Source organism: Quercus robur, chromosome 10 (genome assembly GCF_932294415.1).
Source record: "Quercus robur chromosome 10, dhQueRobu3.1, whole genome shotgun sequence".
Lineage (NCBI taxonomy): Eukaryota > Viridiplantae > Streptophyta > Magnoliopsida > Fagales > Fagaceae > Quercus > Quercus robur.
The window spans coordinates 39,396,080-39,420,001 of NC_065543.1; the positions used below are offsets into that span (position 1 = coordinate 39,396,080).

General features: G+C 34.7%; 2 protein-coding genes across 2 annotated transcripts; both read left to right on the forward strand.

The window, feature by feature from the left end:
- The first annotated feature begins 1,177 nt into the window (after window positions 1-1,177).
- On the forward strand, window positions 1,178-3,929 carry LOC126702695 (zinc finger protein ZAT4-like). Its single transcript, XM_050401517.1, has one exon. The coding sequence runs from the start codon at window positions 1,834-1,836 to the stop codon at window positions 3,544-3,546; it is 1,713 nt and encodes a 570-aa protein (XP_050257474.1). The 5' UTR covers window positions 1,178-1,833; the 3' UTR covers window positions 3,547-3,929.
- Window positions 3,930-12,429: 8,500 nt separating this feature from the next.
- LOC126701927 (uncharacterized) lies at window positions 12,430-19,431 on the forward strand. The gene is made up of 3 exons (XM_050400379.1): window positions 12,430-12,927; window positions 14,577-15,011; window positions 18,738-19,431. The coding sequence occupies exons 1-3, from the start codon at window positions 12,430-12,432 to the stop codon at window positions 19,308-19,310; spliced, it is 1,506 nt and encodes a 501-aa protein (XP_050256336.1). The 3' UTR covers window positions 19,311-19,431.
- Window positions 19,432-23,922: the final 4,491 nt, after the last annotated feature.

The following is a 23,922-nucleotide window of genomic DNA, read 5'->3' on the forward strand; positions in this document are numbered from 1 at the left end:
TAGCTCTACCCAATGAATAATTTCAAAGGATACCAAACCAAACATAATTTATTCCATCCATGGTAACCTAATAAGCTAGCTGGATCAATTTGGCTCTTGCAGTAAAGATGTTTTGGGTGATTCATTTCCAAGGAAAAGAGTTGAATAAATAGATATAGCTGCACTGGTGCAAAGCTTACACAACATTGCAGCTTGTAGCAGCACTCTCTTTCAAGTACTTAAATTGGTGCAAATGCTTAATAAGAACTTTTCTCCCAATTTCATCACCTACCAGTACCATTACCAATCCAATCATCACAGCCAAAAAAAAAAAATTGAATTACTTGAATACCCTTTAGTGTACCAAGAAAGATGATTAATATAGACTCAGGCACATAGATATGGGCCTGCCTTACTTGGAAATAGAAGGTACTTGTTTGAGGATAAACTTGGGGGGACCCTAAATGGAAAATCTTTTATTTTCTTTGGAAAATTTAATTTAAAAAAAAGTGAAGAAAGCCCAAAAGAATAACGGCCAGGGTAGAGAGTGGAACTTTACACTTGCGTTGTGTGTACTGTTTCTGCAGAGTGCGTGTAGGTGAAATATGAGGGTAGTTATAGACTTATAGCACCCAAATTTAGCCTCAATTTTTGGCATAACTTTTTCTATGTGATAGACTATGATTTGTTGTCTATTACTTTTATATTCATTTATCACTTTTTCTCCACCATTCAGTCAGTCACATGGGAGAGTTGTTGTCATAACTCTTCTATGTGATGGAATGTGACTGGTTGTCTGTTACTTTTACACTACTAAATCAACCACGTAAAAGAGTTATTACCATAATAAGTCTTCTATCAAATTATGACTGGTTGACTGCCACTTTTACATGAAACTTGCCCTTTTATTTTTTATTTTTTTATATTGTGACAAAAATTATGAATTTATTTGTGCTACTAGATTTTTATGGAGAGAGAGAGAGAAAGTGGGGCTAAGCTATTCCTAAATAGCAAGACAAAGGAAGGAATAGTTAAGGATGGCAGTTAGTTTGTGAGCCCATGGGGATGCTCACTTGGACAAATCTCAAGCCATTAGATTTGGGGTGGCGTAGTATCCTCAGTTGAGTACACGTGCTGCTTTCTTTCCACTCCTTTACCTCTTCTCGCTTTCTCTCTCTTTGTTGTTGTTGTTATTTTTTTTTTTTTAATCTTTGCTTCCATGCATGGATTTCTCTCCTCCAAATATAGTCAAGCTTAGATAGAGAGAGAGAGAGACGGAGAAAGTAGTGAGAGAATGGAGAAACAAACGCTTCACTCACTCACTCACTTTTTTTAGTCTTTTTAATTTTTCCTACTAGGCTTGTTCATCACTATCATTAGCAGCAAAGGTAACAGAAACAGACCCTTCCACTCCCTCCACCTTCTTCCAAAGTTTTGATTTTTTTTCCTTCCAATTTCAACTACCCAAGAAACAGCCAATACGGTGAGACAAAGCTACTGCATAGTGCACATTTACTAAGCCTATCCTTGCCTTTTTCTTTCTTTGTTTGTGCATATCAGATCTTGTTTTTTCCTTTATAATTCTTTGAAATCTGAGATGGGTTATTCTCTGCTTAGTTCAGAAAGCAAGAACAACCGTGATCTAACACAAACTTCTTCACAAGATTTGAGCTTTCACCTTTGATTGTTCTGATCTGGATCTTGTTCTCTCTTTACCTTGTGGTCCTCTGTTTCATTGCCATTTTGGCCTTTTTTAGTATAGTAAGACCAAAAAGACAAAAAGAAATACCATTGTCTCAAATTCTGTGATAGAATTGAAGTTTCATTTGCTCCTCTGATCCTTGTTTTTCTTTGATGAATTGTAACTATAATTCAATGGAAGAAGTTCAAGAATTCAAATATATGTGCAAGTTCTGCAGCAAGACCTTCCCTTGTGGTAGATCCTTGGGAGGTCACATGAGGTCTCATTTGACCAATAATTCTGCTGAAAAAGATAAAAAGCTCAGCAAAACAAAGCTCTCCCCTTCCAAGAAAGGAAGAAAGCACACTAACGCTGAGTTGGGTGTGGAACCTGAGACTCAAGCTGGTTATGGTCTTAGAGAGAACCCCAAGAAGACTAAGAGGCTTGCAGATTCAAGTGAAAATACTTTTTCACTCCATAACAGGTTCTGCAAAGAATGTGGGAAAGAGTTCCAGTCTTGGAAAGCTCTGTTTGGTCACATGAAGTGTCACTCAGAGAAAGAAAAAGGTTCCAGTAGCTTGGATGATCAAGATTCATGGACTAGTGCTAACCAGAAGCCGGTCATAGACAGCCAATCTGACAATGAAACCACTGCTCCAAATAAAAAGAGGAGATCAGAAAGAAGAACAACAAGGTACATGGCTGCTGCAACCTCTTCTTCTTTGTCTTTTGCCAATGCTTCCTCTTCTGTTTCCGAGATTGAGCAAGAACAAGAAGAGGTTGCTATGTGCTTGATGATGCTTTCTAGGGATGTCGGTCATTGGGGTGGTTTGAATTCTGCTGCTGAGTCTTCTGATAATAATTCTGTTTACTTAGAAGCTCCAGAATCTTTTCAAACTAATCTGATTACTAAAAGTGTGGGCAAGACTTCTGTGTTTAATGGTAATAAGAATTTTCAAGTGAAGAAACTTAGTGATAAGAAGTTGGAGCTTGGTAATTTGGATTTTGAGGATGTCCAAGGGAAAGAGTCAGAATTCTGTGCTCCTGGCAATTTAAGAACTCTGTCCAGAATGACTGAAACTGAAGTTTCCACTGATGGGATTTTCAAGAATGATATGATGAAGAAGTCTCAGATTGATGATCAGTTAGGATTTGAGGATTCTGAAGTTAAATTGGGGAAAGTTTTCTCTAAGGAAACTGCATCAGATCAAGCTCAATTGGCTTCCGTTAAGTGTAACTCAAGCAAGAAAAAGGTTGGCAATTCCTATGATCCTGAATTGAACTCAGATCCTTTGAAAAAATTGAACACAGATGATTTGGATTCTGAATTCAGCAAGAGTTCACATAAGAGGAGTAAATTTGAGTGTACTACTTGCAACAAAGTCTTTCACTCATACCAAGCTCTTGGAGGGCACAGAGCTAGCCATAAAAAGATCAAAGGTTGCTTTGCTACAAGAATCGAGGGTAGTGAAAACAGCATTGAAACTGAACTCTCTCTTGACCCTTCAGCAGACAGTAAGCTCATCAAATCAGGCTGCACTGAGAAACCTACTGAGCAAGACAGAGTGGCTGTTTGTGATGTAAAGACTGAAACAGGTATTGGGTCCAAGAAGAGTAATGGGCATGAGTGCCCAATTTGCCTCAAAGTTTTTCCATCAGGCCAAGCCTTGGGAGGTCACAAAAGATCCCACTTGGTTGCTGTCTCAGAGGCTAGAAACAATCCAACCATTGTAATTCAGAAACCAGTTCCAGAAATTCAAGACTTTCTTGATCTCAATCTGCCTGCTCCTGTTGAAGAAGAGAACAATGGACATGTTGGGTTCACGCCATGGTGGGTGGGAAGCACCCACAAGCATGAGGCCCTAGTGAGTTTGATCTCTAACTGAACTTCCTAGTCCTGGCCATGGCTCCCAATAAAGTTTCACAAGTGTACAGACAAGTTTCTGGATACTATTTCATTAATTCTTTACAGGATTCAACTATGCACCAAGGCATATTACTGCTCATCGCCTTCAAGAACAACTTCAAATTTCATAGATAAGTTTTTGTTTAACACTTTCTTTACTATATGGTTACTTTTTTGGTTTTTTCCTGTCATAGAATAAGATACATTCCTGCACATTACAAGTTCATCAATATGTTTGATGCTTCACTTCCAAACTTCAATATTGTAACTTGATTTTACATTTTCCTCTCATGCTTAAGCTTCTACTAGAAAAATGTACCTTTTCTTCACATAAACACTAAAAGGTGTTTTGTTTTGTGGTAATTATTTTTTCTTGGCACCAAATAGAAAATGAGTGAGGTGTTGAAAATTTGCATTGGGGGTATGTGAAGTCATGAGGAGTTTAAAAGCAATTTTATAATGTACATAAAGATGGCATGTGAGCTCAAGGTGGGTGTTTAGTCACCCACCATAAATCATGACTACCTATCTCACTCACTCACTCCCTTCTTTCCTTCTCAAACTTAGTGTACACGGGTGCTATTAAATCTCAATGCTGCATATATACTATGCTCTATAGAAAATACCATAAATATTTATATTTTCTTTATAGCAAAAGAGGGAATGGACCACAAGATACAACATGTTGGAGTTATTTCTGCAAGATAAAGCCGGTACAGGCGGCTTCTCACTTGAAAATATCATACTTTATAACAGATGACCAAACCATGCATCAAGAAGTAAATTGTAGTTAATTGTGAAAAACTCAAATTTAACTGCAAATCACAGTAATTTTTAGGTTGATCATCGAGCACGCAAGCATTTTTGGCCTGATTAGTGACAACATATGTGTGGAAAGATTAACCAAAAAAAAAACACTAATTACAATTGGCTCAAACTTTCTTACTTGCTTTCCTACTAAAAGTGATTGTATGAGATAGTTTATTTTTTATTGATTTACTTGTAGTATGCTCATGCGATGCACAATATAATTAAAAAATCTATGTAAAAGAAATATATATTGAAATGTGAGCCACTTGAAACTTTAAACGTGTTTCATCTAGATTAAATTATCGAAATGAAATGATATGTAATGCATAAGTTTTACTATAGTAAAATACAAAATTATGAAAGATGATCAAAATAATTAAAATTTTAAATTTGTTGAAACTTAGCTAATAGATTTTTACCTCAAGCGAACACTCTTATTGGTGAGAATTTAACTTATTGGTGAGAATTTAACCATTTCTGATTGAGAGAAGAAAGTTACTTTGACACATTCACGATTTTTAAACCCGACTTTTATTATATAAAATTAATAAGGTGGATAAATGTATAGATCTTCCTTGTTGTCAAAGTGCTTTTTTGTTTGGCAAAATATGAGGGAGTGGTTGTATGTATCACACTTTCACTTTGCTCAAGTAGCTGGCAGTTGGTACTGCTTTGTCAAATAGTACAAAGAACTAACTACCAAGAAAGCTTTGCTGATGTAATTAGGCTTTCAGCAACCTCAAGGTCACTTTTGGTCAAATATCAATATGAGAGAGATATGCTTGCATAGCCAGAAAATGACACATGGCATTATATTATTGTTCCTCAAGATGTGAGAAACTGTGTCATCAAACTATTGGGCCTTTTTTCGATCCAAGCAAGAACAGAGCCGTTTGTCTTCGTATTGTGAAGTTGAGTCAGATTTAACATAAAAAGTCAACCCTAGTGTTAGAAAAATTGTATTTATTTTTTTAGACTTTTTCTTAAAGTCTATAATGCTTAGCAAAATAGAAAAATTTATATTGCATATTCACGTCTGTATAAAAAATTGGAAACTTAAAAAGACTTTTAATGAGGTTGTGATTGAAAAGTATAATATATATTGTTTTCAAGGTGTTTGTTTACTTTATTTTGGGAACTTCATGATCCAACATTGCATTCTCACTTAGCCCCTCCACCAGATATGCCCCATGTATTTTTACATGGGATGGTTAAAAGAAAATGGCTTATTCAAATTCAATAAAAACCCTTGGATTTGGACGGGTATCTCTGTTACAACAATTTAAAGTGATAAATTATCAATTGTCTCAGGACTTCCGGTTCTTATATTATAATAAATTAGGGAAATGCTAACGAGTGCTCTTAGGACATTAGTTAAGAATCTAGTTAAAGAAAATTTTTATAGGGAAAAAAAAATTTAATGTTTTGACAGCTTTTTTCATTTCTCATAAAAGTGATGTCAAAATTTTCCTAAAATGAATTGTTAACGTGACCCAATAAATTATTGGTTGTCTCAAAATTTTGAGGTGTTTAAAAATGGTGAAAAATTGTTTAATCGTAATTTTAACTTTGTCTCTCTAACATAATGTGGGTCTCCTGCAGTTAAGAGGTAATTCTCGAAATCCTTAAACTACACTCAAAATAAGATTGATTTTTTTACACACGATGAGGAAACATGGTTTGAATGTGTCAGTCTTGAATTTTTAAAACTACTAAACAAAACTAAAGTTAAAAAAGTGTTGTTCCAAAATATAATCTAGGACGGACAAAAACGAAAAAGGAGAGTATAATATCTATCTTATAATATGGATTTACAATATTTGTTAGCCCGAATTTGGTTATAGGCAGTGGGTATAAGGCAAAAAGTGGGGACAGGTTTATTTAGAGCACCCCTCTCACATAATGCAGGTCCCCTATTCTTGTGACACCCACATTTTGTAATAGGGATGCTCCATGTAATTGTTATAGGATATGATTCTCAAAACCCTTAAAAGTGGCACTCAAAATGAGATTGAATTTTTTTTTTTTACTTACTACAATACGTAAACATGGTTTGATTGTGTCAATCTCAAAGTCTCAACTAGCAAATGCTGAAAAGTATTGTTCCAAAATATAATTTAGGATATGCAAAAATGAAAAAAAGAAAAGAAAGAAAAGATGTATGATATGGAATTATAAGATGAGTTATCCCTATTTTGATTATAGGTATGGGGCATAAGGCAAAAAGGGGTATTTGGAGGGCTTCACTCACATAACGTGGCACGTGGGTCTCATATAGAGTGGGACCTGCATTCTATGAGAGAGATGCTCCATGCAATTATTGAAGGAGATAATTCTCAAATATAATTTAGGATAATTTAGATGTTCCAAAATATAATTTAGGATATGCAAAAATGAAAATAAAAAATGAAAAAAGAAAGAAAGAAAAGATGTATGATATGGAATTATAAGATGAGTTATCCCTATTTTGATTATAGGTATGGGGCATAAGGCAAAAAGGGGTATTTGGAGGGCTTCACTCATATAACGTGGCACGTGGGTCTCATACAGAGTGGGACCTGCATTCTATGAGAGAGATGCTCCATGCAACTATTGAAGGAGATAATTCTCAAATATAATTTAGGATAATTTAGATGTTCCAAAATATAATTTAGGATATGCAAAAATGAAAATAAAAAATGAAAAAAGAAAGAAAGAAAAGATGTATGATATGGAATTATAAGATGAGTTATCCCTATTTTGATTATAGGTATGGGGCATAAGGCAAAAAGGGGTATTTGGAGGGCTTCACTCACATAATGTGGGTCTCATACAAAGTGGGACCTACATTCTATGAGAGAGATGCTCCATGCAACTATTGAAGGAGATAATTCTCAAAAACCTTAGGCTACACTCAAAATGAGATTGATCAATGGAAAAAGCATAAACCTGAAGTAGGCTAAAGGCCATGAACAAATTTGATATCTTTAAAATGATATTTGGCCTCACTCAATTGAATTTTCCATAGGATTCCAAGAAAATCCCCTCCTAGATACAACTAAGTCTGAATTTTGCAAGTAACAATCTTGAAAGAATCCTATAAATTTCTCTCTAATGATGTATTATTTTCTCAAATTTTGTTTGTGCGTTAAAAAACACAAAAAAAATGTCATTATTTATATTAATTTCATGAATATGGAACACTATTTATAGACAATATGATATAATCCTTCAATAGGCACATTTGGAGAGTCACATTGGTAGGTATAAGCATCAAACAATTTTTGATGGCTCTTACTACTAGTTTGAGACAAGTTTTTCTTGTATTTTTGCAAAATTTTGCAGAACCTGTTTCCGTCCAAGCCCACTTGAGTGAGCTTTAAGTCTTGAATAAAAGCGGCTTTAGTGACCTACTTGAGCATCCACCAGGCGCACCCCTATCGTCTCCGATTGACCCTTAACTTGAGTGGACTTGTCTCCATTTGAACCAAGTGCTAAAATGTGCTTCGTGTTACTAGTTTTGAATCTTATAGGGCTAATTGCAGCCCACTAAAAATATATATGTTTTTTTTAAAAAAAAAAATTCTCTTCGTTCTTTTAGTTTCTCAAAGAAAGATTATTTACACATTACAATCTTAAATTGTATATGCCTACATGTACAACATTTTTGTGCAAGCTGATAAGGTAAAATGGTTTGATTGTGTTAATCTTAAAGTCTCAAAACTACCAAACTAAATTAAAGGTAAAAAATTATTGTTCCATAATTTAATTTAGGATAGGGAAAAGTAAAAAAGTAAAAAAATAAAAAAAGAAGTAAAATGTCTTTCTTATGATATAGATTTACAAAATGGATTAACCGCAATTTGACTATATTGAAGATGAGGCAAGGCGCTACTTAGAGCACTCTTCTAACATAATGTGGGTCCCATGCACCTATGGGGCCTACATTTAATGAGAGGGATGTTCAATGCCATTTTTGCATAGATAATTCTTGAAATCCTTAAGCTTCCGTAAAAAATAGATTGATTTTATAAAATAAAAATGTTGTGATAAGGAAATATGGTTTGATTTTGTCAATCTTGATGTCTCAAAACTAGTAAATCAAATTAAAGCTTAGAAGGTATTGTTACAAAAAATAATTTAGAATGGGAAAAAAATGAGAGAGAGAGAGTGAGAGGGAGAGAGTATGATATCTTTCATATAATATGGATTTAAAGTAAACTTCAAATTTGGTTATCATGGTGGGCACAAGGCAAAGGAAAAGGGCAAAGGACTATTTGGAGCCGCCTTCTCACATAATGTGGTCCCACACATTAGGGGATTCAAATTCTATTAGAGGGACATTTCATGCAACTATTGCAAGAGATAATTCTGAAAATGAGATTGTTTTTTTTTTTTCTCCCACACACAATGATAAGGAAATATGGTTTGATTGTGTCGATCTTGAAGTCTCAAAACTAGCAAACTAAATTGAAGCTAAAAAAGTATTGCTCCAAAATATAATTTAGGATCAACAAAAAAGAAAAAGAAAATGTAAAGTATAAGTGTGTTTGAATACTGCTTATTTGTCGAAAACTGACAATTTATTATTAAAAACACTGTAACAAAATAATTTTTAAAGGTGTGAATAGTGCTGTGAGACCCAAATATGCATTGGAATCTATATTTTGCTGAGTTTTGTGGAAAAGTAAATAGTACCTATGGAACCCACTAAAAAACGCAAAACGCACGGATTGGGCAAAACGCTCCATTCAAACGCACACTATATTTCTTATAATATGGATTTAGAAGATGGGGTAGCTCCAAATCGATTATTGGTAGTGGACACTAGGGCTGTCCAACCCACCCGGCCACCCGCCCAACCCGCCTAACCCGCCCGAGCTCGACCCGCCGCCACCCGATCCGACATCTCCGGCGGTCGGACACGGGTCCGAACTCTCTAACCCGACCCCACGCGGGTCGGTTGCCGGTTTTATGTTTCAAAACCCGTGACACCCGACCCGAACCGAAACAATCATCCTCTCCGGTGAATATTACGAATTTTGGACCAAATCCAGCGAGATCCTTCAAGATCCGGTGACGTTCTGGTGTTCCTCAGCTCCAATCCGGCCATCCTTGGTATTCCTTTGCTTAGATCCGGTGTTATTTGCTTAGATTTACTCAAATCCGGCGAGATCTACTCTTATCCTTCGCTCCAATTTGCTCAAATCGGTGGTATTAGGTTAGATCTGACTTAGATCTACACAAATCCGGCTATTCTTGGTTAGATTGGGCTCCGATCTACTCAAATCCGGTGATAATCCGTTAGATCCGATCGGCCTCCAACTCAAATTGACGAAGGGAGATCTTCTCCTCCGCTCGCCGTCGCTCATCATCAGACTCGACCGACCCGACCGTTCGCTCCCCTGAGCCCGACCGACTCGACCCGTGGTGGTCGGCGGTCGGTTGCGGGTCCGTTTTTGTTCCACCCGACCTGAGCGGGTCGAGTCCGGGTTGAGGCCAAAACCGACCCGGACCGACCCGTGGACAGCCCTAGTGGACACAAGGCAAAACGGGGCGTGTTAATTAAAGATGGGTTAATCCCAATTTATTTATAGCAGTGGACACAAGGCAAAAAAGAAACCCCACTCCTATTAAAAGTAAAATTTTGCCTGCCTAAATGCATAGATTAACCTATTTGTATGTGTGTGTTTTTATTGACCAATTTTGATTTAAAAAAAAAAAAAAAGTTATATCTTTAAGAAGTACAAGGTTTTAAATAAATAATAAATATATAAGCTAAATAATCTTAAAAATAAGCTCCATCCCAACAACTTGTTTATCCCAAGCTCCCAAACATCTCCCCTATTACCATCCCCCCAATTAGATTTTATATGATAAATAATTTTTTTTTGTTTGATATACCCTTACTTATATTATATTGGTTAGTATTTTATATATTTTTTTTCTTTCAACAAATTACACAATTGTCAGGGTGAGAAATTGTAATTATATTATAACATCACTTTTATATAGGATCATTACTAACTTTATTTTTTTTTATAAGACGAACCACAATCTATCACTCTAATTATTATGAAATTTGTCGTGATGATAGACTTTTAGTGTAGGCAAGATAGAAATAATAGGATCTACCAACTTTATATGACTAGCTGCTACCCACCCCTACTGCTTTAGACATAAACAGTATAAACAGATACATATGAACTTCGGTCTGGCCTATGAAAAGTTTCACCCAAACTCTAGTCCAAAGAAAGGGAAAGAGACATGTAGAGTTGTTTACTGTCCAAGTTCAACCCAAACTTTGGTCTGGACCATGCCATATTTCACCAGCCCATTAAAAAAGAAAGTTAACTAAATTTGAGCCCAACAATTGGAATAGTTTATTTCAAAATAAAATAATAATTTTAGCTTTTTACCTCCAATTTTTTAAAGCTTTTTATTTATATTGATCAAGGAATGAAAAACATTAAAATCTTGAAAATATTCAATTAAATTTATGATAAATTTAATAAAAATTAATTTATATATTTGGTATTTAACTTTTGGTTTTTGTTTCAAAATCGTTCTTATACTTTAAAATATTTAATCCTTATACATAAAAAGTTATTTTTTAAAGTACTTACTATAATACTAGTGGGAAAATATAAGATGGCAAACTAGTATGTAATTTTTTTTTTTTTTTTTTTTGAGAAGAACGAAATATGTAATTTAACTTATATTAAGATAGTGTATATATATATATATATATATACACATACATACATATAAATATATATATATATATATATAAATAAAGCAGTTGGAATTACAGTTTTGCTAGGAGGCACTTATATTAAAATAGTGTGGGTATATATATAAAGCACATAACAAAGAATTAGAATTATAGTTTTGCTAAGAGGCAGTGAACCGTTCACACAAAATTTTCACATATTCTTTCAGATAGCGTTATTAGGGGTGGCATGATTTGAAATGACCCGCAAACACGACATGATTTTTTGCTTGTAGGTTGTGTTTAATGAAAATAAGTTTATGTCAAAATGATTTTGCTTGCTTTGACATGATTACTATGCGGGTTAGTTTTGAGTTGACTTGCTTAACTCGTAATTAACCCAAGATTAAATAATTTATATAAGTATATATATCATATTAATCCAACGTAAATTTGGATATTGTATATAAAACTGAGCGATTAAAATAATTTTAATGGTTATATTCACTGTTGTAAAAATCAGATTGGATTGGTCGGTTTAACCGAGAACTGGACCTAAAATTGAGAAAGAAATAGACTCTTTTTCAGTTTTTTAACTGTTTTGATTTTTAAAACTATGGTTATATTAATTAATTCTTCATTTTTGGGTCATTTTTTTTATACAATATAAAATTTCTATTCTAGCATAATCTAAGTGTCTATGTATGTGAAGCTCTCTCTTGGAGACTTGAACTCTGACTCTTGTCGCCCACACCCCACAAGCATTTTTGGGTCTTTTTTTTTATTTTTTTATTTTTATTTTACAAGATAGAATTCTACTCTAGCCTAATCTAAGTGTATATGTATGTGAAGCTCCCTCCTGGAGATTTGAATCCCGACCCTTGGCCCCCACACCCCACAAGCACTTATACTTGTGGAGTGACTATTACACCAAGGGTGTGCGGTGGTATTTTTGGGTCATTTTTAAATTGGTTGAAATGGGCATGTCTTTGTGTTAACTTAATACATGTCGATTGAACAAGTTGAAGTTATATCATATCAGCTCATTTAATGAATGGTTGTATTAAGGTTGAGTGGTTTTAACTTTTAAGTTTTAACTTAATTATAAATGAGTTGAATTAAGATTAACCCATATAGTTAAATACCCTTATCTTGACACAACACAAATCACCACTCTTTGCATTGACACACACCTCAATTGGGCCCACCAAAACATAAAAGACAAGGATGGGGATGAAAAATTCATTGAAATTTTCTCTCTCAATAGCCTTATTTTGTTAGAATTGAGGTACCATAGAAGGAAGCCCAAGTGATCAAATTTGGTTCAAGCTCAACCCACCAAAGACATAGCCATTGGCCCATATGCATAGCTATAAGAGTAAAAAGACATTCCCCCAAGCAACACTACACTCATCTTACAGTGTCTCTGCAGAATCTGTGTGTGTGTGTCTCTCTCTCTTAACGCCAAATGCCAATTCCATGGACTACACAAACAGATGGACTTCACAGCAACAACAACGACAACAACAACAACAACAAATCTCACTAAACCCTAATCCTAATTCTAACCATAATTCTTCAATTTCACAAGCACAATTGTACCACTACCCACTACCACAACCCTCCTTTTCTCACCTCACAAACCCAAACCTTTTCCTCTCTTTTCCTCAGCCAGTGCTTCCCTCTGCCTCTGACTCACTCCTCCACCCACCTGGCACCGACCCTTTTGCCAATTCGGGTCTCTACCCATCAACCCATGTCGGACCCGGATCCCATGTTCAATTTCCTGAGGACCAAAATGCAGCTTCAAAGAACTGGGTTTACAAACAAGCTGAACCCATCAGATATGATTCTGTACCTGTAAGTGTCTTTTTCTACTTTTTTTTGGGCTTAAATTAATTTAATTTGTATTGAGCTATTGGTGTGAATTTTGGGTTTTTTGAGTGCAATTTGGTTTTTGTTTTATGGTTTGGTGTAGTGATGTTGATTTTATTGGAATTGGGGTTTTGAGGTTGTTTTGTTATGTGGGGTTGTGTTTAATAAAGTGGGTTTATGGAGGTTTTGTGATATATATTGCTATAGTGACACTGTCTGACTGATGGTTTTTGTGTGCCTATTGTGGTGATGTGTTTGGTGAGAGAAATTTCAGTTTTTGTATATTGAATGGCTTTCTTGGGCGAGTAGAAAAGTAGATAGTATTATTTATAGTGGTTTTCAATTGTTGTTTGAGGACTTATGTTGTGTCCAGTTTATGTGTGTTTGCATGCTTGAGTACATGTATATGAACAGAGAAAAAAAAAAGAAGTGAATTTATGATGTGGTGAGGAGAGAACAAGGGTTTAAGAAGAAATTCCAACAACATACAATGTTAATTTTTTTTTTAATTAAAAAAAGATAATAGAATTGAAATTTGAACAATCAAATATCAATTTTTAGGCTTAAAGTGATCAAGATGTATTCAAATATGAAATTTCATTTAATAGATAGATATTTATAATAGCCTTTAGTAACCCTAGAATCTCATCCTTCATCTTACATATAACCATTAAATCCACTTGTAAAACAATAGAGCAATTAAATCCCAATTATCTAATTTCATCAAAAGTTATATGCTAGTCACATGACCTTTTAAATTACCAAAGGCATACAGCTCATGACCATGATTACTATGCCTTTAGTATAAACTGCTAAACCCATCAAGGGTGAAAGGTCTTGGATTACCTTGCAAAGGTTTTACTGGCTAGAGGTGAGTCTAAAGGACTCTTCTTTAGAAGAGTTACCAACATTATACCCAAAAAAAAAAATTATAATAAAGGCATACAAAAAGAATATAGATAAATAAAAGACAACAAACTAATGGGCCTCTTTTCTTTGGTCTTAAATCCTTCTACATCGGGGTTAGAGAAAACTCATCCTTGAGTTTGGATTCAATTTTCCACGATCTATTAGAATCCCAAATAATATTTTCCGTGATTCTTTTCATGTTAAGTATATCAAGAAAAATCTTCTTTGCCTTTTTTTTTTGATAGGTAATAAACATTTTCATTAATAAAAAAGTACATCATGTTCATGATGATGAAGAGACTGTACTTGAGAAAAATCTTCTTAGCCTTAATATGCCAATAAGAACTTGTACCTAACAAGTTTGTGACCCTTTCTTGAATTTACCATCTTTTGGCACCATACAACTTTATTCAAAAAAATTTCTCAAGCTTATCCTTGCATCTCTTGATTCTTTTCAAATTGAGATGCTTTTATGAATTCTTCCCAAATACAATCAAATATCAATTTCTACGCTCAATGAGCTCAAGACCTTTTAAAATACTGAAGGAATTAAAAAAAACATATAGATGAATAAAAGACAATGGACTGATAGGTCATTTTTTCCTTGTGTTAACTTCTCCTGCATCATTCGAACTGAACATGGTATGTCCCATAAATTCTCTTGTATATCCATTGTGAAAGGTTACACTCTTTTTTTTTTGAAACCTGTATTGATTGATTTGCAGGCTAGCAATTCTTTGCATGAGAATTCAATTGTGTCCACTAGTTCAAATTCTTTATGGAATAACTATTGGACAAATCAACATTTGACAAACGATGCCACAGAGATAGTACCACAGCAAACTAAGTTTGTTCAGTCCATGCAGTGTGAGGTCTGCAAAATTGATTGTAATAGCAAAGAGGTTTATGAAAAACACATGCGGGGAAAGAAGCACTTGAGGAATTTGCAAGCACAAGTACCAAGAAGCAGTATAGATGGACAAGTGATATTTGGGGCTTCAGGTGGAGCTGCAGGTGAGGACTTGGGGACAAAGAAACAGAAGCTTTTGAATGGCGATGCTGCAGCTGATTCTGTCAGGGTATGCACAATATGCAATGTTACTTGCAATAGCCAAGAAGTGTTTAATAAACATCTGGCTGGGAAAAGACATGCTTCTCAGGTAAATTAAGCAGTTAACTAATGTTCTGCAGGGTTAACTTTTGTACAGTATTTATCATTTACTTTGCCTTTCTAGATTCTGCTGCCCCCACCAACCGCCACATTTTTGCATTTATGGAAATAAATATTCTTTTGTGGCTTTTGTAAATTACTGGAGTCACTTTTCTTATATTGATTTATGATTTAGAATTCATGTATTCAAATAATTTTCTGGATCTTCTTTTGGAATTTATTTAGGAAATCTTTTTCCAGTTCTTCTCTCAATGTTGATTGCAACTTCCACAAATTTACAAGTATTATCAGTGATTCAATTCATGGTATAAAATAGAGAAATAAAATATATGATCTGTCTATCATTTTGTATGCAAACAATGAGTCATCTTAGATACATTAAGTTATCTTATGCAGGTCCTATAGATATTGCATTGCTAGAACTACTATTGGAGTTTCATTTTAAAATCTTTTGTTTCGTGTCCTCCGTTGTTAAGTAATCATTACCATGTTGTCATTTGGCAGAACTGATTGTCTAAAAAGTACTTTTAGTTTATGTCTATATTGTCAAAAGGGGAATATGTGTGTTTAATTGAAAAGCCACATTTATATTTCTTGCAAAAAGTATTTATCAAAAAAAAAAAAAAATTTCTTGCAGAAGGTAACAGACATTTCATATCAAATGCCACATTTAGCCTCTTTGAGTTGCTCTCATCTTCACCTTGAACTGGTGATGCAGTTATTTCCTGCAAGTCAACATCAATGTGTATCAAACTTGCCTTTTATCATATATCCAGGTCATGTGACTAAGTGTCTAAGCAGAGAAGGGCTAACTCGTAGATCACTGCAGGCCCTCCTGAGCCCAAATTTTATTTTTATAAATAATATATAACATCTGATTATATATATCTAAAAGTGTAAAAGTTGGGCTCAAAATTATGCCTGACCCCACTAAGAAATGAATGTTAACTCAAAAAATAAAATGGCTCCCAAAGCGAAAAAGACCTTTTACTTTAAACAAAAGTGTTGCAGGCCCGACACTCACTAACTCGTCCATGGTTGACCACTGATCACTGACCTCAAAGTCCTCAAGTGGTGGCATGGAGGAGAGCAATTATTGCTAGGAATTTTTTTTTTTTTTTTCCTTCGTCTCCAACACTAATTGATTTTGTAAGAAGTTGAGCCTTGGTGTGATATCAAGTGTCTTTCATCAAAAGTGACAGGTTGTAGGTTCAAGCTCAGAAATCAACCTCTCCAATAAATTGGGGTTAAGGCTGCCTACCATGACCTCTCTTAGATCTTGCAAAAGTGGGAGTTTTGTGCACTGGGTACAACTAATTTGATTTTCTAGTTAGAAGAATATTGGATATATTTACTTATCAAACCAGGAAAAAACGAGGAGGGGGGGGGGGGGGGGGGAATACTGGACATATTTTTTTTTATAATTCAATAGTTACACCGGGTGAGGGGAGATTTGAAACTAGGTAGATGTCATGGACACATTAGGAGGTGCCAACCAGTTGATCTACAAGGCTCTTGCCAATAATACTTGACATATAATGAGATAATAACTGTGATTTTTATTTGATTAGTAAATTGTGGGAAATCCTACTACAATATTTGACTTCCTGAATAGAAAAAGTGTGAAATAATTCATAAATGAATGCTAGTGATGCAACATTGTCAACCTCTAACGTTTATTTCTAGGTTTTCAAAAATCCTCATACAAAACCTTGACAAATTGAAATGAACGAAATTGATATTGGTTCATTGGAGTGTGATCTAGATTAAGTCTACATATATGGGATTATCATGTTAATCATTGTGATAAAATGTATCTCTCCAAAGGAGGCCATTTGACTTAGCTCAAAAGCATGGTTTCCAGCCTTTCAACATACTATTTATCATTGTTCACTATCCCTACAAGTGTGGCTAATAGGATTGAGAAATTGCAAAGGGATTTCTTATGGGGTGGTACAGGGGATAAATCCAAGCTGCATTTGCTGGGTTGGCATGTGGTGTGTACTCCTATGGGTTAAGCCTTGTTGGGGAAATGCTTGTGGCGGTTTGGGATGGAGGAGACAAGGCTATGGAGGCATGTGATAGCTTTGAAGTTCGGGGAAGAATGGGGGAATGGACTTCTAAGTTGAATATGGGACCCTATGGTTGTGGTTTGTGGAGAAGCATTAGGACGAGATGGGATGGTTTTCATAGATATATTCGATATGAGGTGGGAATGGGGAATTGGGTGCTGTTTTTTTCTGGATTGCTAGTGTGGAGAATCGGAGATCAACCTGTTAAAGAAGCTTTTCTGGTCTTGTATGAGAATGCTACTAATTGTGAAGCATTGGTGGAGTCTTTATTGGTGAGGCTGCAAGGGGGGAGAGGAGGAGCTGGGATGTTTGGTTCCATCGTGATTTTAATGATAAGGAAATGGAATTGGTGTTGGCTGTTCTTCATATCTTGGAGTCTAATATTCCTCCTTCTGAGGTGGAGATTGGATGAGTTGGAAGTTGTGGAATTTTGTTTTGAACCATTTGGGGTTGCCTGGGTGATTCCTGAGAGAGTGATTGATCTTATGCTGGGATGGAGAAATTGATTCGGGAAACACTCATCGAACATATGGAATTTGGCACCATTGTGTTTGATGTGGTGCATCTAGAGTGAGAGAAACATGCATACGTTTGAGGATGTGGAGAACTCGAGGGAGTGGCTTCTTGTGTCATTTATATTGACCTTATTTGATTGGTCTTGGGCTTGGGAACTCACAGCTGGTGATTCTCTCCTGATGTCTATAGCTTCCCTTAATTCTTGTACATAATTTTGAGTTTTTGTTGTATTCTCTTCGTTGCTTCATGAAAAAATCCATGAAGTAGTTTTTTAATGAAGTTTTATCTTATCTTTCCAAAAAGAAAAAATGTAGTAAAAAACAATTATTTTGTGTTTTTTCTTCTGTTTATATTTTGTTAATATTGAATATATGCTAGTTTTATTTTTTATGTATTAATTTTAGTTTTTATTTTAGTATATTTCTCATTCTCAAATGGTGATTTCCCCCTCCCCTCCTCCCCCCCCCCCCCCCCCCCCCACCCCCCACATACCTTAGCCCTCCAAAGATGAAATCTGGTTCCGTCCCTAGTTCGAAGAAGTCTACTTTGTCAAAAGAAAGGCATGCATATTGAGTTTCATGGCCATGTTAAAGTTTTCTTGATTTCATTTTTTTTACCAGCTTTCACAATTATTATGCTATAATCTTAGTAATTCTTTAGTAAATCTCTCATGTTTCCATGCGTTGTGAATGAGATAGTCTTTTCTTCAATAAAACTTATTAAAAAAATAAAAAATATTTTGCTTTAATCTTATATTTCGCACTTCTTATTCTGTATCGTTTGCTCTTTTCTATTTGTGTTCACAAGCTCGCATAAATAATATGAACTTGCCTTTTCTTTATGTTCATGATTTATGCAATGTGGTGTACTTTCTTGTAATATTGGGTTGGTTCAGTTGATAACTATATTTTTTTGGGTAGGAACTGTGCAGTAAAATTCATGTATGGTACATACTGTTTAGTCATCTCAGTGGGGTATTATAGGTTATAGCCACTAAATACAGCAATAAGATGTATAGATGGTTTCTTACGGCAATAGCTTTTGGAATTTAGAAATAAAATGTGGAGCTGTGATGGAATCATACTAGTACTTTGTTTCTATGGTAATCCATCTTGTTTATTATGTAGGCTGGCTTAGTAGCCCTTAATGGGGTTGGGCCATATATTGCTGCAGTTAAGTCTCAGATTAGCAGCACTTGGAAAAAATTCCCTGTGAAAAATAAGGTTGTTCAATCTGCATGGTGTTCAGTTTGCAAAATCAATTGTAACAGCAATGATGTCTACGTCAAACACCTATCTGGAAAGAAGCACCAGAAGAATATGGAGAAACAGTTGAAATCAAAGAATGAAGTCAGTGCCCCTGCCTCAAATGCTCTTCCCGCCCCAACAAATCCAATAATTGGACCAGTGGAAAACCCAGATGCCAATAAGGGCAAAACTGTTGCAAAAAATTCATCAAACAAGGTAGCCGAGTCACAGGCACCAAGAGAAGATCTGGAGACGAAGAAACGTAAGGTTTTGGAATGTGGAGCAGCAGCAGGTGCTGTTAGGACGTGCACGATATGCAGTGTAGTGTGCAACAGCCAGTCAGTCTTCAATTCTCATCTTGCTGGCCAGAAGCATGCCGCCATGGTGAAGAAACGGGCAGAAGCTGGAATTGCAATGGCAGCGTCAGGTTCTCAACTGATAGCTGCTGCCTAAAACCTGATTGCTTGGAAACAAACAGTTGCTGTTAACAACCCACCTTATTTGTTTATTTATTTCCTTTCAGGACTTTGTACATTCCCCCTGCATATATAATACTAAGATGTACCCTTCAGTATGTCTTGGCTTCACATGGTCCAAAATTGCATTAATGTGGGTGCTTTTATAGTGCATTAGATATTTCAACTCATATTCAAGAGTTTAATATATAGAAATGGTATAGTTTTCTCTCTCTCTCTCTCTCTCTCTCTCTCTGGGTGGGGTATTTATTTAAATTCTTCGAATGATTCTCGAGTCAAATAGAAGGATGGGTTTCCATGTAAAAAATTTCCTGCATCACAACCTTGCTCCGATGGTTTCATTGATTGAGTGATCAAAAACACAAAACTCAAAACGTGGTGTGTATATATGTATATACACTTAACGGTTGCTTTATTTCCCATTAGGAATATAAAGTTATAAACTGTTACTGTATAATGTTAAAATTGGAATTTTATCATTCGTTAATAAAATCAATTATGTTGAAAATCATATAATAATATAATACATTCTGATCATCTTGGCCCACGAGGCATTCACTTTTTTCGCCGAAAGGCGTCATGAGGCATCAAGACTATCACATTCGAGGGTAAGGAATTCTGAGTCCTTGCCCCCAAGACCCAAGCGGAAGATTGGAATGATTTGGTCACGGTTTAGGTATAAATTTGTTTTTGACAAATGAGGGTATCCATACCCTCAAGCATATGACTATTCTCTCATGCGTGTACAATTAGAATTTTTTTTTTTTTTTTGACCTCCTAAAATAAAATTTTGAACACCCTTAACCTATTTTTTTTTTTTTATATGTATTGAAATGCTACGTTGACAACACTTTCACAATAAATTCTATGGAGTAAGTTGTTACCGGTGGGGGAAAAATTAATTCAAATTAAAACCAGTAAGACAGTAACAACTTACCACATAGAATTTGTTGTAAAAATATTGTGAATATGGCACATTATTTTTTAAACCCAGCTGAATTATGCTTGAATATGACCCTCTTAATGATATTTTGACCTTTTTAGTTAGTCAAGTGTAACAAATTCTATGCTTGAATATGACCCTCTTAATTCCCGTTAGTTAGTCAAGTAACGTTAACGGTAGTCAAGAGGAGATCAATCGTTCCAATTAAAACTTCAAAGCAAAAAATTTAAAAAAAAAAAAAAGAAAAAAAGAAAAAGAAAAGAAAATGTAGTCAGTTGATAAATTAAAAAAAAAAAGAGTTTCAGACATTCTAGCGTTCGAATTTGGATTTCTACTATACCAATATTTTTACCCTTTTCTTACTAAATTTCTTTTGATTATTTCTAACTAGACAACTATCTCACCAATTTCACATTTTTCTTACTAAATTTTTAAATATGTATTGCAGAATTTAACTCATTCAAAGCCTGAGATTTTCATTAGTATTACTTGTAAATTGTGGTGTAACCAGAATGATGTGTGGACAACTTCTCCCACAAGCCTAGCATGTGTCATATGTTATGTAGCTATTCAAAATGCAACTCATTTCATGGACCTAGAGCAACAATAGCGGCGAAGGCCACCAAATGCAAGTAGACAACAGGAAGCATGGCAGAAACCACCACCAGAGATCTATAAAAACTGAATATGGCGACTTGTACTTCATCTAATGATCGGGGTAGTGGGCCTTGGTGTGGTAGTTAGGAATCATGAAGGCTTGGTGATGGCAGCAGGTCATATGCAAATGCTTGAGCCTCTTGAAGTAGCCTGTCCCTCAACTTTTGCATTATTATGTTGTCTCTCCATTGGGCATGGGACCTGGGATTTTACAACTTAATAGTATAATGCGAGAATAAGTTGCTGTTCCAAGAAGTAACCTTTGCTAGTTCAAGTTTGACAGATTATGGAGCTGTCACTACAAGAAGAAAAAGGACTTGTTACAACAAGTACTATTGCAACAATAAAAATAATTGGGGTAATAGTTAAACCTTATTTTATGTTGAAATATGTTATTGCAATAAATAATCACTTATTTCGTATCAAAAAATATTGTTGTAATAGGTGAAAAAAGATCTATTACAACAAGTACTATTGCAACAGATTATCAAAAAAAAAAAAAAAAAAAGTACAATTGCAACAAAAAAAAATAATTAGGGTAATATATATATACTATTGCGTCTGTGAGTTTTTTTTTTTTTTTTTTGGTAATAGTAACTTAAATGTATTACATCAATTTAAGATTGTTGCAAAAATTACCTTGTTACATCTAAATGTGTTGTTGTAATAGCTAAACCTTATTTTATGTTGAAAATTGAAATATGTTGTTGCAATAAGTAATCACTTATTTCACATCAAAATATTTTATTGCACCGAGATCTTGTGTTGCATAAACCTATTGTTTTAGAGTTTATTACAATTGCTCGCAACAACTTTGTCATTGTTGCAATAACACCTTATTGAATGACTTTGTAATTATTGCAACGATTTTTCCCGTTGTAACAGACTTTTTTCTTGTAGCGATATCACAAAAATATTAGAGATACCATAAGGAATCGATAAATATTATAATTTATTTCATTTAAGCCTAACCATATATGTTCATGAATTTGACTTCAATATTTATTTTAAATAAATAAGGACTTGAAGATATAGATATGAACAACTAAAGCTAGATGAACATTACCATCAATTACTAAAAAAGTGAATACAAAGAGGATTTGAGTTAGAGCATCACAGTTTTCACATTCTAAGAATGTGATATTGCTAACAGTCAAAATGTATATCCTAAGTATAAATTTGTATAACAACATGACAAGAACTTTCCAAGTTAAGAATGATTAGCCATATTTTGCAGTCAACAAATAACATGAGAAATATTCAAAAAATAACAGTAAATCTTGGCTTCACGGAATTTCAAGAATTTGGTTTAAACAACTTGCTAAAAAATTCCTTTATTTTCTAGATTAAATTTTATTTTCGCCGTACAATGGTGTTGATCAAGAGAGTGAGAGTTATTAAAAAAGGGTTCCACTTTGCATAGGTCAAGACATTGATGAAATTTTGAAGTTTATTTTGCCCTTTAGCTTTAATGTTAAATTAGGAGTTGTCTATGGCTATGGTGGTTTAGATGAATATTTGGGGAAAAAAGTACCAGTTGAGTTGGAGTTGAAGTACTAACTTCAGGTGATTGTTGTGGAAGAGCTAGCATTGATTTTAGATGGTTATGGAGGAGTATGGACTTCAGCTGGTGGTGGAGAAGTATCAACTTCAGCTGGTTATGGACCCTACATGCATAATAATAATAATAACAACAACAAGAGAGGGTACTTACACACATTTTATCAACTTATTAGAATCTCGAAAGGAAATAGAACAACAACAGAAAGGGTGTGATTTTCCACCCCCACATATAGCATTGCCTATGATTAAAACAACAACTTAGTTACCACTTACCAGCAGTGATGTTAACGTCTTGAAAGTTTGATTTATACATCAATTCGAGTGAGCTTTAGAAATATTTTTAATTCGCCAATGCGTTACAACCCCAAATAAACCTTTGCAGGTGCCCACACCCCATGCTATTAAATATTCATAAATACTCACAACCTAATTATACATGCATGTATATATATTTATGAACGGGTTAGGCACAATATATTTTTCTTTAGGGCAAATTATAAATTGCACTCCTAAAGTTTGGGAGTATTTGGATTTTACACCTTGAAGTTTCAGAATTTGGATTTAACCCTCTAAAGTTTGGGGTGTTTGAATTTTACACTTCGACGTTTTAGATTTTGAATTTTACCCCCTAGAGTTTGGAAGTGTTTGGATTTAACACTCCCAAATTTTGAAACTTCAGGATATAAAATCCAAACACTCCAAACTTTGGAGAGTAAAATCCAAAAACCCCTAAAATTTAGGAGGTAAATTCCAAATTCTGAAATGTTAGGATATAAAATTCAAATACTTTCAAAATTCAGGGGGTTAAATCCAAATTCTAAAACTTCAGGGTGTAAAATCTATACACCGCCAAACTTTAGAAGTGTAATTTGCAATTTACCCTTTTCTTTATTATGGATTTCCCCTAAAGAAGACTGAATCAATAGAAACAACCCAGAAGATTCTTTCTTTGGTGGAAACGAATTGCTACAAACTTGAAGAAGAAGAGGGTTTTTTTTTTTTTTTTTTTTGATACTAGTCAAAGGGAGTTACAACGAGTTACAAAAACACTGGATTAAACCAATTTCGGTTCATGGGCATTATAGTTGCCCTCTTAGCTATAGACCAGACAAAGCCTACCACTACATGAGGCACAAAAAACACATTACAAAACAAACCATGAAGGACAAGAAATTTCAGATCAGCCAATCTGGTAGTGTCAAGCCAATCCATTGCCTTTTCCTTCTTAAAGACCTGAACTACATTCCTACTATCAGTTAGAAATAAAACATGTTGAAAGCCATGATCTCTTGCTGTAGTAACAGCTGCTATCATAGCTTCAAACAGAGCCCATGTGGTTGAACTGGCAAAAGTGCTAGCTACACCAGAAAAGACACAAACTCCCTCCATATTGCTAGCATTATAGGCAAAAGCTCTTCTTTGATTT

Coding starts and splice junctions, on each gene's coding strand:
- LOC126702695 (XM_050401517.1), top strand. CDS start 1,834: ATGAATTGTAACTATAATTCAATGGAAGAAGTTCAAGAATTCAAATAT.
- LOC126701927 (XM_050400379.1), top strand. CDS start 12,430: ATGCATAGCTATAAGAGTAAAAAGACATTCCCCCAAGCAACACTACAC. Junction 12,928..14,576: donor TCAGATATGATTCTGTACCT/GTAAGTGTCTTT, acceptor ATTGATTTGCAG/GCTAGCAATTCTTTGCATGA. Junction 15,012..18,737: donor GGAAAAGACATGCTTCTCAG/GTAAATTAAGCA, acceptor TTTATTATGTAG/GCTGGCTTAGTAGCCCTTAA.